The 15,220-nt window shown below is 36.8% G+C and overlaps 1 protein-coding gene across 1 annotated transcript in view; it reads right to left on the bottom strand.

Moving 5' to 3' along the window:
- The window catches only part of CD2AP (CD2-associated protein), a 165,150-nt gene that overhangs the window by 92,995 nt on the left and 56,935 nt on the right, over positions 1–15,220 (bottom strand). The window contains exon 4 of the mRNA XM_011986877.1: positions 6,702–6,802. Coding sequence (XP_011842267.1) covers positions 6,702–6,802 — 101 coding nt within the window. The remainder of the gene's footprint in view (positions 1–6,701; positions 6,803–15,220) is intronic.

The raw sequence follows: 15,220 nt of genomic DNA, 5'->3' as shown, positions 1-15,220 counted from the left end.
ATAAACACTAGTGATAAATTACATTACAGGTGTTTTGACACAAAATCAATCCATGCTATAATACATGATATCAAAATATACACGTTGAAAACATGACCTTCAACTGCAAAATTAAACTTAAATACTCCTTCAAATGATAAAAGCAGAGATGTGAAAAATTATTTAAAATGTTTTTTTCATTTTTTTATTTCCATAGGTTATTGGGGGAACGGTGGTGTTAGGTTACGTAAGTTGTTTAGTGGTGATTTGTGAGATTCTGGTGCACCCATCACCTGAGGAGTATACACTGCACCCAATTTGTAGTCTTTTATGACTCATCCCCTTCCCACCCTCTCCCCCCGAGGCCCCAAAGTCCACTGTGTCACTCTTATGCCTTTGCATCCTCATAGCTTAGCTCCCACTTAAAAGTGAGAACATACGATGTTTGGTTTTCCACTCCTCAGTTACTTCACTTAGAATAATAGTCTCCAATCTCATTCAGGTCGCTGCAAATGCCATGAAACCATTCCTTTTTATGGCTGAGTAGTATTGCAGCATATACATACATACCACAGTTTCTTTGTCCACTCATTGACTGATGGGCATTAAGGCTGGTTCTACATTTTTGCAATTGTGAACTGTGCTGCTATAAACATGTCTGTGCAAGCATCTTTTTCATATAATGACTTCTTTTCTTCTGGGATTGTAGTGGGATTGCTGGATCAAGTGATAGTTCTACTTTTAGCTCTTAAATGAATCTCCACACTGTTTTCCATAGTGGCTGTACTAGTTTACATTCCCACCAGAAATACAGAAGTGTTCCCTGTTCCCTGTTCAACACATCCACACCAACATCTATTATTTTGTTTGTTTGTTTTAACGGTCATTCTTGCAGGAGTAAGGTGGTATCATACTGTGGTTTTGGTTTGCATTTCCCTGATAATTGGTGATGTTGAATATGTCTTCATATGTTTATTGGCCATTGCACATCTTCTTTTGAGAACTGTTTATTCGTGTCTTTAAACCACTTTTTGATGGGATTGTTTATTTCTTGCTAATTTGTTTGAGTTCATTGTAGATTCTGGATAGTAGTCCTTTTGTCAGATGTATAGATTGTGAAGATTTTCTCCCACTCTGTGGCCTGTTTACTCTGCCGACTATTCCTTTCGCCATACAAAAGCTCTTTAGTTTAATTAGGTTGTAGCTATTTATCTCTGTTTTTAGTGCATTTGCTTTTGGGTTCTTGGTCATGAAATCCTTGCCAAAATCAATGTCTAGAAGGGTTTTTCCAATGTTATCTTCAAGAATTTTTGGAGTTTCAGGTCTTAGATTTAAGTCCTTGATCCATCTTGAGTTGATTTTTGTATAAGGTGAGATGAGGATCCCGTTTCATTCTCCTGCACGTGGCTAGCCAACTATCCCAGCACCATTTGTTGAAAAGGATGTCCTTTCCTCACTTTGTGTTTTTGTTTGCTTTGTCAAAGATCAGTTAGCTGTAAGTATTTGGGTTTATTTCTGGGTTCTCTATTCTGTTCCATTGGCAAATATGACTGGTTTTATACCAGTACCATGCTGTTTTGGTGACTATGGCCTTATAATTTGAAATCACGTAATGTGAGGTCTCTAGATTTGTTATTTATGCTTAGTCCTGCTTTGTCGATGCAGGCTCATTTTGGTTCCATATGAATTTTAGCATTTTTTTTCTAATTCTGTGAAGAATGATGGTGGTACATATAGGAATTCTGTTGAATTTGTAGGTTGCTTTTAGCAGTATGGTCATTTTCACAATACTGACTCTACACTCATCCATGACCATGAGATGTATTTCCATTTGTTTTTGTCATCTATGATTTCTTTCAGTAGGGTTTCGTAGTTTTCCTTGTAGAGGTCTTTTGACTCCTTAGTTAGGTATTCCTAAGCATCTTATTATTATTTTTTTTTTTTTTGCAGCTATTGTAAAAGGGGTTGAGTTCTTGATTTGATTCTCCGTACGACTGTTGTTGGTATATAAAAGACCTACTGATTTGCATACATTAATTTTGTACCCGGAAACTTTGCTGAATTCTTGTATCAGTTCTAGGAGCTTTCGAAGGAGTCTTTAGGGTTTTCAAGGTAAACTATCATATCATTAGCAAACAGTTTGACAGTTTGACTTCCACTTTATCGAGCTGGATGCCCTTTATTTCTTTCTCTTGTCTAATTGCTCTGGCTAGGACTTCCAGTACTATATTGAAGAGGAGTGGTGAGAGCAGGCATCCTTGTCTTATTCCAGTTCACAGAGGGAATGCTTTCAATTTTTCCCTTTTCAGTATTATGCTGGCTGTGGATTTGTCATAGACAGCTTTTATTACGCTGAGGTATGTCCCTTGTATGCCAATTTTGCTGAAAGTTTTAATCATAAAGCAATGCTGGATTTTGTCAAATGCTTTTTCTGCATCTATTGAGATGATCATGTGATTTTTGTTTTTAATTCTGTTTATGTGACATATCGCATTTACTGACTTGTGTATGTTAAAATATCCCTGCATCCCTGATATGAAACCCAATTGATCATGGTGCATTATCTTTTTGATATGTTGTTGGATTCAGTTAGCTAGTACTTTGTTAAGGATTTTAGCATCTATATTCATCAGGCATATTGGTCTAGTTTTCTTTTTTTGTTATGTCCTTTCCTGGTCTTGGTATTAGGGTGATACTAGCTTCACAGAATGATTTAGGGAAGGTTCCCTCTCTCTATCTCCTGAAATAGTGTCAAAAGGATTGGTACCAATTATTTGAATGTCTGGTAGAATTCTGCTGTGAATCCATCTGGTCCTGGACCTTTTTTGTTGGTGGTGGTAATTTTTAAATTAACATTTCAACCTCACTGCTTGCTATTGTTCTGTTCAGCATGTGTAATTATTCCTGATTTAATAAAGGATTGTATCTTTACAGGAATTCGGCCATCTCCTCTGGGTTTTCTAGTTTATGCATGGAAAAAAGTTCATAGTAGCCTTGAATGATCTTTTGTATTTCTGTGGTGTCAGCTGTAATATCTCCAGTTTTGTTTCTAATTGAGCTTATTTGGATTTTCTCTCTTCTTTTCTTGGTTAATCTTGCTAATGATCTCTCAATCTTATTTATCTTTTCAAAGAATCAGTTTTTAATTTATCTTTTGTATTTTTTGTTTGTTTCAATTTCACTTAGTTCTGCTCTGATCTTGGTTATTTCCTTTCTTCTGCTGAGTTTGGGTTTGGTTTGTTCTTTCTCTCGTTCGGTGATCTTAGATTGTCTATCCGTGCTCTTTCATAGTCTCTGATGTAGGCATTTAGGGCTATCAACTTTTAACTTTTAAGTTGACTTAAGTTAAAAGTTAGGTGATTAACTATTAATTTTCCTCTTAGCACTGCCTTTGCTGTATCCCAGAGGTCCTGAAAGGTGTGTCACTATTGTTGTTCAGTAAGAAGAATTTTTAAATTTCCATCTTGATTTCATTTCTGACCCAATGATCATTCAGGAGTAGGTTATTTAATTTCCATTATTTGCATGGTTTTGAAGACTCCTTTGATTTCCAGTTTTATTCCACTGTGTTGTGAGAGAGTGCTTGATATAATTTCAATTTTCTTAAATTTACTGAGGTTCATTTTGTGGCCTATGTTGAATAGAATGTATATTCTGTGGTGGTTGAGTAGAATGTTCTGTAAATACCTGTTAACTCCATTTGTTCCAGGGTATAGTTTAAATTCATTGTTTCTTTGTTGACTTTGTCTTGATGACCTGTCTAGTGCTGTCAGTGGAGTACTGAAGTCCCCCACTATTACTGTGTTACTATCTCATTTCTTAGGCCTATTAGTAATTGCCTTATAAATTAAAGACCTGCAGTGTTAGGTGCATATATATATATATATAGAACCGTGATGTTTTCTTGTTGGACAAGGCCTTTTATCATTATGTAATGTCCCTCTTTGTCTTTTTAAACTGCTGTTGAATTAAAGTTTGTTTTGTCTGATATAAGAACAGCTACTCCTGCTGTCCATTTGCATGAAATATCTCTTTCTACACCTTTAACTTTAAAGTTTATAATTCCTTAAGTATTAGGTGAGTCTCTTGAAGGCAGCAGAGGGTTGTTGAATTCCCGTCCATTATGCAGTTATGTATCTTTTACATGGAGCATTTAGGCCATTTACATTCAACATCAGTATTGAGATGTGAGATACCATTCCATTCATTGGGGTGTTTGTTGCCTGTATACTTTGGTTTTTTTGTTTTTTGTTTTTGCTTTTTAACTTGTATTTTTGTTTTATAGGTCCTGTGAGATTTATGCTTCAAACAGGTTCTATTTTGATGTGTTTCCAGGATTTGTTTCAAGATTTAGAGCTCCTTTTAGCAGTTCTTGTAGTACTGGCTTGGTAGTGGTGAATTCTCTCGGCATTTGTTCGTCTGGAAAAGACTATATGTTTCCTTCATTTATGAAGCTAAGTTTTGCTGGATACAAAATTCTTGGCTGATAATTGTTTTGTTGAGGAGGTTCAAGATAGGACCCCAATCCCTTCTAGCTTGTATGGTTTCTGCTGAGAAATCTGCTGTTAATCTGATAGACTGTCCTTTATAGGTTACCTGGTGCTTCTGCCTCACAGCTCTTAAAATTCTTTCCTTCGTCTTAACTTTTAGATAACCTGACAACAATGTGCCTAGGCGATAATCTTATTATGATAAATTTCCCAGGTGTCTTTTGAACTTCCTATATTTGGATGTCTAGGTCTCTGGAAAGGCCAGGGAAGTTTTTCTGATTATTCCCCCAAATATGTTTTTTAAACTTTTAGATTTCTCTTCTTCCTCAGGAAGGCCAATTATAACCTGATGACAATGTGCCCAGGCAATAATCTTTTTGTGATAAATTTCCCAAGTGTTCTTTAAGCTTCTTATATTTGGATATCTAGGTCTGTAGCAAGGCTGGGGAAGTTTTTCTTCTGATTATTCCCCCAAATAGGTTTTTTAAACTTTTAGATTTCTCTTCTTCCTCAAGGAGGCCAATTATTCTTGGGTTTGGTCATTTAACATAATCCCAGACTTCATGGGGGCTTGGTTCATATTTTCTTATTCTTTGTCTTTGTTGGATTGAGTTAACTCAAAAACCTTGTCTTCAAACGCTGAAGTTCTTTCTTCTGCTTATTCAATTCTATTGCTGAAACTTTCCAGAGCATTTTGCACTTCTGTAAGTGCATCCATTGTTTCCTGAAGTTTTGATTATTTTTTTATTCATGGCATCTATTTCACTGAATACTTCTCCCTTCACTTCTTCTATCGTTTTTTTTTTATTTCCTTAAATTGGGCTTCATCTTTCTCTGATGTCTCCCTGATTAGCTGAATAACTTACCTTCTAAATTCTTTTTCAGGTAAATCAGGGATTTTTTTCTTGGTTTGGATCCCTTGCTGGTGAGCTAGTGTGATTTCTGGGGGGTGGTAAAGAACCTTGTTTTGTCTTATTACCAGAGTTGGTTTTCTGATTCCTTCTCATTTGGGAAGGCTCTGTCAGAGGGAAGTGTAGGGCTCAAGGCTGTTTAGATTATTTTTGTCCCATGGGGTGCTCCTTTATGTAGTACTCTTCCTTTTTTCCCAGGGATGTGGCTTCCTGAGAGCTGAACTGTAGTGATTATCTCTCTTCTGCCACGCAGCTAGTCTACTAGGCTCTGGGCTGGTACTGGGGGTTGTCTGCACAAAGTCCTGCGACGTGAACCATCTGTGGGTCTCTTAGCCGTGGATACCAGCACCTGCTCTGGTGGAAGTGGCAGTTGGGGTTGGAGGTGGGAGTGAGGGCAGGTTGAAATGAACTCTGTGAAGGTCCTTAGCTCTGGTTGTTTAATGCACTATTTTTGTGCTGGTTGGCCTCCTGCTGGGAGGTGGCACTCTCAAGAGAGCATTAGCTATGTAGTATGGGGAGGAACAGGTGGTGGGCAGGGTCTTGGAAATCCCAAGAGTATATGCCCTTTGTCTTCAGTTACTAGGGTGGGTAGGGAAGGACCATTAGGTGAGGGCAGGGCTAGGCATGTCTGATCTCAGACTCTCCTTGGGCGGATCTTGCTGCGACTGAGTATTTGGGGTGTCTCCCAGGTCCTACAGGAGCAGCTGCCTTCCTTCAGAGGGTCTGTGGGTTCTCTTCGATTTCCTAACGTATTCCTGCAGTCATTCTAGAGCAAAAGTTCACGATGTGAGCCTCCACATGCTGCTTTGTCTGTCCCAGTGGGAGCTGCAATCTAGTCCTGCCTCCTGTCCACCATGATCTCTCTGTTTTTAAAATATTTTAAAATCCCTTTCTAAGATACCAAAATGTAGCAAAGTATTTTTATTAATATTTGAACGTGATAATTCAAACCAGGCAGAGCTTTTAAAAAGATTTTGCTTTGTATTCCTTTAATACACAAAAGGCAAAATTCCTTCTATTTCACTGCTTTGTGCCTATGGTAAATTCAGAATCAAAGAAAAGTCTTGTTTATGTTCTTAACTACTTAGATTACATTAATTTTTAGCTTTAAAGGGGCATTTTTATTCCTGAAGGCAGGAAATACAAATACATACATAAATACAGCACTGATAAGTAAAGAAACTCTATACCTTTAAATTTAATTTTTTTTCAAAAGTGACAACAGTTCTCACAAAAGACTAATATTCTTACAATTAATTTTTCTAAAATCCACAGCATCAGTTACCATTGCTGTTTTATCTGTAACACATTTTTTCCTTACCTCTTCATTAATATCAATAATATCTCCCACTTTCAGCTCCAGTTCGTCCTCATTTTGTGGAATGTACTCAAAAAGAACTTTACACTGACGCTTCTTGGTCTCTAAAGAAAGTAACATATAAGAAATTAGATTAAGAGAGATTATTTTTGAAAACAGTATATTTACATGCCATGTTTATAGTCATAGGACATTCTAAACAGCTAATCACAATCAGCCCTGGTTAGCTTTTTACTCCAAGCCCCACACTACAAATATTAAGGCTTCAGGCAATAAAATCTGCTTATACATCTTATCCCACCATTTACACAAAAGCAAAATATCCAAATACCCATTACCATTTTTGAGACTAAAAAAACAGACAATAAAAGACACTTGGCACAACAAATTCATCAGACAAATTCTCTAGGTTAGTGATTTTCAGACTACTTCCTAATCAAGTCTGGGAATACTACTTAAAATTAGTACTTATACGACTGTAGAAAGAAGCAGTAATATGTACAAATCTCAAATTTATTTTATCTTCTTTAATAATTTTCAGACAGCTAAAAATGAAACTCACTTATGTGAAGATAATTTTACTTTCGCTTTTCAAACAAGCTTCATTTATTCAGAAATGATAATTTATAACCATTCGGACTTGTGTTCTCAACCTTTCTCAAGCTCTACAAACAGAACTCAGACTCACTCCCATCTTCAAAAATGAACCATTAAGCAGCTATGGGTGGATGACCAGGAATAGCTGACTACTTCTTGATATTCCAAGTGTGTTTCTTAGACCAGCAGCAACACTATAACCTGGGAGCTTGTGAGATATGTACTATCTCAAGCTCCACCCCACATCTGCTTAACAGGGACTGAGTAAAAAGTTCCCTCAAAATTCATATATTGAAACCCTAACACCCAATGAATTTGGCAATAGTGCCTTTGTGGAGGTAGTAAATAGGGTTAAATGAGGTCCTAAGGGTTAACACCCTAATGAGATAGGACTAGTATCCTTACAAAAGAGGAAGAGACATCAGCCAACCTTTGCCCTCCCCAACCCTCCAATACAAAGGAAAGACCAAGCAAGGCAACAAGGAGACAGTGGTCCTCTACAAGCCAGAAGAGGGGCATCACCAGAAACCAACCCTGACAGCACCTTGATCTTGGACTTCTAATCGTCCAAAACTGTGAGAAGATAAATCTGACGTTTAAGCTACTAACCCTGTGGTATTTTGCTATGGTAGCCCCAGCAGACTGAATTTTGAATCAGAGCGTGCACATTAAGAAGATCCCTCGGTGATTCCCAATCTTGTACCCAACAATTCAGTCACCCTGATCTTTAATTTCTTGAAAATGGAATACCCTATTCCATCTCACACTTCAATGTACTGTTTCTTTTGTCAAGGAACTTTACTTTCACCCATGAAGCCCACCTTCAACTCATCTTCATTTCTCAGCTTAGAAGACACTCCCAAATAGCTTTCTTTTTCTTTTTTTTTTTTTGGAGACAGAGTCTCGCTCTGTTGCCCAGGCTGGAGTACAGTGGCACAATCTCGACTCACTGCAACCTCTGCCTCCCAGGTTCAAGCGATTCTCCTGCCTCAGCCTCCTGAGTAGTTGGGATTACAGGAGAGCGCCACCACGCCTGGCTAATTTTTGTATTTTTAGTAGAGGCGGGGTTTCACCATGTTGATCAGGGTGGTCTCAAACTCCTGACCTCAGGTGATCCACCCACCTCGGCCACCCAAAGTGCTAGGATTACAGGTGTGAGCCACTGCGCCCAGCCACAAATAGCTTTCTAAATTAAATAATTTTCCTTTGTGCTACTCTAGCACCCTGTACTTACCCCCTATTTGCTTCTGCAACCTACCCAGCACCTAGCATAGTGCCTGGCTTATTCTAGCTATCTGATATGGTCTATTTATGCTGCTATAACAAAATACCTGAGACTAGGTAATGAAGATAATACAAATTTACTTCTCTCTTTTCTGGAGTCTGAGAAATCCAAGATCAAAGTGCCAGCAGACTTTATATCTGGTGAGAGCCCTCTACATATGTCATCACATGTCAGAAGGGCAAAAAAGGACCTAAGCTAGTTCCCTCTTGCCCTTTCATAAGGCACTAACCCATTCATGACAGCACGGTCCTCATGACTTAATCTTTTCTCAAAAAGATCCACCTATTAATATCACAATGGAAATTAAATTTCAACATGAATTTTGGAAAGAACCGTAATTCAATCCACAGGAGTATCTGCTACGTATTTTTGAATGCATTAATAAACAAATATCTAGGTCTAACTATATGGCATCATTGTCAACCAATATTATCACAAGAGTGTCTACATTCCATCAATAGCCTATCACCAACAATCCTAACAAGATTTTTCTTAATAATTTAAATGCACACTTAAAGAACACAACTTGAGAAGAAAACACGCACACTAAAAAAAAATTAGTGATAAAACTTGAATACATAATGAGAGTAAAATATTTAATACAAAACACAAATATTTCAAAAATGAGAAAGGACAGGTTTGAACTAGAGCAAATATGGAAAGCTTCAAAGAAGAAATGATAACAGAGTTATACAATGAAATATGAGTAAGATACAAGAAGGTGGGACAGATGTGGCAGGTATTCTAGAGCAAGGAAAACAGTTTTACTAACGAAGTAGGATTTGGTGATACAACAATTCTAAGGAGAGAGGACAACAAAGAAGAATCCTAAGAAGTAATCTGGACAGGCAGAATTTCACTGCATCAAATCATGATCTCCAAATAAACTCTTTGTAAAGAAAGATGTCATGCTACAATAGAAATATCAGCTGTACTGGAAGTTAGATGACTTATGTTCTGGCACAGTTGTCATTATCTAGTTATTTCACAGAAATTCTCTAGGAATCAATTTCCTGGGCCATAAAATTACATCACGGAACTAGAAAACCACTACAGTTACTTCAGCTCCAACATTCTGTGGATCTATGACATTGTTTATCAAGACAAAAAGTAATCTAACTTCACCCCCAAAACAACAAAACAAGCCCATTACATGCAACCAATAGCATGGAGAGGTACAAAACAGACATAACCATCAAGTAGATAAAATAATTGAGTCTCCAAATAAGAAAGTTACATCTGTGTAAGTCTTTTTTCCCCTTCCTAAAGCAATTAATTTGTATCTGATTTTTTATTGTAGTTTTTGTAATAAAAGAAGCCAAAGAAAGTAAACAGACTGTGTGTGGAGGCTCACGCCTATAATCCCAGCACCTTGGGAGGCCGAGGCAGGCAGATCACAAGGTCAGGAGATCAACGCCATCCTGGCTAACACAGTGAAATCCCGTCTCTACCGAAAATACAAAAAATTAGCCGGGTGTGGTGGTGGGTGCCTGTAGTCCCAGCTACTCGGAAGGCTGAGGCAGGAGAATGGCATGAACCTGGGAGGCGGAGCTTGCAGTGAGCTGAGATGGCGCCACTGCACTCCAGCCTGGGCAACAGAGCAAGACTACACCTCAAAAAAAAAAAAGGGAAAAAAGAAAGTAAACAATGACCATAATTTTTTAACTAACCTAGTTCAGAGTAAAATTTTTCACATTTCACCTTTCACCAGAGCTCAAGGTAAAATTTTAAGTAATTTAAATAGTTTTATGCATGCTACAGGAAAACTTCACTTCTCTTGAAATACAGAACCCCTAAATACCTTTGCAAGTTGTTTCAGTGACCTTGAGAAAATGTGTTCATTAATGTGTTATTGGCAGTTAGCACTTCATAGACAAGAGGCAAACAATCCATACTATTGAAAAGAAATGTCTATTTTGTTGATGGGTGCAGCACACCAACATGGCACAAGTATACATATGTAACAAACCTGCACGTTATGCACATGTACCCTACAACTTAAAGTATAATAATAATAAATAAATTAAAAAAAAAAAAAAAAGAAATGTCTATTTTGCTCAAGGTGCTCTTACAAGAATAAAAATCCTTTCTATCGTTCTGATAATTTCAGACCTTTTTTAAAATGTGGTTTCTTTTTCATGAATGTTAATATCTCTTAAAATTGGACTTAAGGTGAAATGGACTACTCATTAGCCCCCACCCAGGCAGGTCAATGAAGTTTGAGCAGCCTAGCTATATTTTACCCGAGAACTTTATTTCTTCCTCTCACACTAAGCATAATTTTTCCCAAGTAGTTTGTATTAATAGAATCATTTGCAAAAAAAAAAAAGATTCATTTAATCAAAGGAAGGAGTCACATTAGATAAAAGCATCTAAATAGTAATTATTACCACAAACTATGAGTCATTTATTTTAAAAAGAAAAAAAATAATTCCACATTATTTCATATTTAAGTAGGGTTCACTCATAAATTGAGGTGACTGCCTATATTGAATCCATCCATCAATTTAACTGCCAGCACAATCAAGGGGGACTTTGAGATTTTTCACATTTTGAACTGTATAAAGTCAATAAATGTTAATTTCTATAACATATCAGAACCCATGTTTAAGTACAAAAAAGAAGAGGTGTCAATGAAATTAAGCCCATTTTTTAAAAAAACTGTTAACTAGTATTTTTTTTTTTTTGGACACAGGGCCTCACTCTGTCACCCAGGCAGTAGTATGAACTCTGCTCACTGCAACCTCTGCCTCCCAGGCTCAAGCGATCCTTCCACCTCAGCCTCTCAAGTAGCTGGGACCACAGGCACTCGCCACCATGCTGGGCTAATTTTTGTATTTTGTGTGTGTGTGTGTGTAGAGATGGGGTTTGTCATGTTGCCCAGGCTGGTCCTAAACTCCTGGGCTCAAGTGATCCACCCACCTCAGCCTCCCAAAGTGCTGGGATTACAGGTGTGAGCCACCACACCCAGTTATTAACATTTTCTTATCACAAGTAACCTTTAATACTTTTCAGTTCTACCAAAAAATTGAACAAAAACTGTCTTTTAAAAATCATTATATAAGTAAAGTTACTAACAAGGGAGAGAATAAAGGAGGTACAGCAAAGGCAGGGACATACTGCATTTCTTTCATGTACCAGCACTATACTAAATTCTTCACATCTCCCACACAACAAAGCATTAACACTCACTATCTCATTTACCAATGAGAAAAACAGGAAATAAAAAGTTAAATAATCCATCAAAGACCACATAGCTAAAATGAGGCAAAACTAAAATTATATCCACTTCTGGAATATTATGCCCACTTCGAAGCCTTAAATCCTTCCACTATAGTATGCTGTCTCTATCACAGATTACATAGTACTTTGACATAGCTCATATAGTCTAGTCACACTGGATTTTTACTCCCCCAAAATACCACATACTTGCTTACTTCTGTGGGTCTGCCAAAGGCTGCATTTCTTCCTGGAATGCTATTCTCCCAATCTCCACGTGCTTGTATGTCCTACCTAAAGAAGAGCTTCAATACACTTTGCTTGACAACCCCAGTACAAAATTACCTTTTCATCTAAATTATCACTGCACATGTCTCTCATACAGTTCTGAATATATAGTATAAAACAACAGAATAACTGTAAACATTTATCAAGCACTTATAAATACTTAACATGTTAATGCCTCTTACATCCTATGAGAAAATTATGACTATCTCTATTTTATAGTAAATTGATGTTCACCCCTGCTAGACTGTGAGTTCTGAATCATCATCCATACCCAGCTTTATGTGGCAGATTTAATTGTTTCTCATGATCATGCTACCCACAGATATAAAGGTATTTGACACACGCGAGTTCAAAAATTTCAGAAAACTTTACATGTTTAGTATTTTTAAAAAACAAAACCAAACTGTGTGAAATTTCAGACTCAGTAAAGTTACTGTCCTTGTTCTTTTTCCAATAAAACAGAAAATCTTTAATTTCTAAACGTGGGTCATCAAGAATAGTTAGGTATTTCATGTCTGAAAAATAGATGTAACTATTTAGATCAAACAAAGTTCTTAAATTATGAAACCATTTATCACTGAAGACTGTTTTTAATGTTTCCATCAAATGCTAAAATAAGAGCATACCTCAATAAGAAGTGGGAGGTTGAATGCTAAAACTTCAGAAATAACAGTAAAAGGATTTCTGACCCAATTTTTGGTTCCAGTTGGCTCTGGGAAAAAATATCTTCAGGTTCTATTAAAGCACTAAAATGTATTTAACTAGTGAATGTTTAAAATCAATTTCTTTCTCCACCAGGCGTAGTGGCTTACACCTGCAATCCCAGTACTATGGGAGGCCGAGGCAGGTGGATCAACTGAGGTCAGGAGTTCGAGACCAGCCTGACCAACGTGGTGAAACCCTGTCTCTACTAAAAATACAAAAAGTAGCTGGGCGTGGTGGCACACGCCTATAATCCCAGCTACTTGGGAGGCTGAGGCAGGAGAATCACTTGAACCTGGAGGGCAGAGGGTACAGAAAGCCGAGATCATGGCACTGCACTCCATCCTGGGAGATAAGACAGAAACTCTGTCTCAAAAAATAAATAAATAAAAATCAATTTATTTCTTCAATAAGCATATAATCAAATGTTAAGAGAAACACTGATTCAGCCATTTTACATGAATGATGAATGAATACATCATTTTCATGTAATGAAATACTCATTACATGAATACATGAATGATGTATAAATACATCATTCATATGTATCAATCAGCCATTCATACAGTTGAATCTTTTTAAAAAATTTTCTCGCCCAGAGCAGTGGCTTGGGCCTGTAATCCCAGCATTTTGGGCAGCTGAGGCGGGCAGATCCCTTGAGGCCAGGAGTTTGAGACCAGCCTGGCCAAGATGGTGAACCCCATCTCTACTAAAAATAGAAAAAATTAGCCGGGTATGGAGGTGTGTTCCTCTAATTCCAGCTACTGGGGAGGCTGAGGTTGCAGTGAGCTGAGACTGTGCCAATGATCTCCAACCTGAGACTCTGTATCCAAAAAAAAAAAAAAAATTCTCATCCTTAGCAATAAAAAAATCGTAATGCTTAGGCCATTAAGTGAAAGGCTCAAACTGTTCAAGATACTGTCTACTTTGCTGAGATGTTCTACTTAAGATACTCAAAATTTTAGAAAATCTTCATTATCACTATCATGGAGAGACAGACAATGTGATCAGAGGTAAAGTACTATGTCTGTAGCATACTTTCAACTGATTCCATTAAAAAAGTATATGTATATAAAGATAAAGCCAATGTGACAAAATGTTAACAGCATACGCAGGTGAAGGGTATACTATGTTCACTGCACAATTATTCCTTCAACTTCTCTAGATATTTTAAAATTTTCTAAATAAAATAGAAAGTTAGAACAGCCTACCTGTTCAAGAGGGTAGGGTATTCTAACCCCGAGATGATCTACTCATCTGAGTGAGTCTTTTTCCCCTTATCAGTCAGAATATTTCAATGTCAAAGAATGACTATGAACCAACATGCTCATTTTTTCAAAAGGTATGCTGCAAAGACTTATAGTCAGTGGACATAATTTGACAGTATTCAGAATGTTACTATTTTCTTCAGCACTGACTCAAAATAAGAAAGCATACAATTTGCTACCCAAATGTTTTATGGGAGTGAAGTAATGTGTAGACTGACATTCTTTCAACAAACTTTTCATGTGCAACATCATCCCTTGCAGTATAAACACTAGTGATCTATTAGTATCAATCTCAATGTATCTTTTACATTCAAAATAAGTAACTAAATGAAAAATCACTTCTGCTGTAGCATGAGTTTCCACTACTAAGGAAATACAATTAGCAAACACTATGTATTCCCTCACTTGTGCCAAGAGATTTCATCTGGTATCAATTTCTTCCAAATGTAAAGTGAAACATCTACCAACATTCCACACTGACTGTTAATATTCTGATGCTGAAACACGTCAATTATTTACTCTCTAAACACAATATTTTACCATTATCTTTGTGGCTGATTTTACAAGGGTGTCAGAAGTAATGTGACTTGCAACCTGTTTTTGCTCTGAGAAATGTACATTTGTTTTCTTCTCTGACTTTAGCAACGTATAGTAATCAACTTTTTCCTGTAAAGCACTATTCTATGTTTGCTCTAAAAAAAATTAATACTTCCTTGTTTTACTAAATGAGCTACCATGCTTAGTAATGGATCATAGCAAAAGTTTTCACAGCTTCATTACTACCCCAAAAAAGCCAATATACTGGAGTCTAGAGAAGAACAGCTCACTAGTCCAATCCAGTTTTTGGATACTCAACATCATTACACTTATTTGAACCTCTCCTTTGTAGTTGCTTAGACAAAATTCAACACATACACAGATTCACTTTGTCTTGGCACACAGGGATTTAAACTGAACATATATACTGCAGTCTTTATACTATCAACCTTACATTAATACAATGGTTTTGGGTTTTTTAAATTAACATTAATAGTACTGGTTAGTTGTATCTGCTACTACGTAACAATACAATGAGTCACTTTTAAATAAGTGATCTATTTTGGAAATTAGAGATATGATCCAAACAGTAACAAAAAATAATATCAAGTTTAATAAACATAAAA

The sequence above is a fragment of the Mandrillus leucophaeus genome, unplaced genomic scaffold (genome assembly GCF_000951045.1).
Source record: "Mandrillus leucophaeus isolate KB7577 unplaced genomic scaffold, Mleu.le_1.0 Scaffold3, whole genome shotgun sequence".
NCBI classification, from domain to species: domain Eukaryota; kingdom Metazoa; phylum Chordata; class Mammalia; order Primates; family Cercopithecidae; genus Mandrillus; species Mandrillus leucophaeus.
Note: the sequence above shows the minus strand (reverse complement) of the source record. Positions and strands in the feature narration are given on the sequence as shown.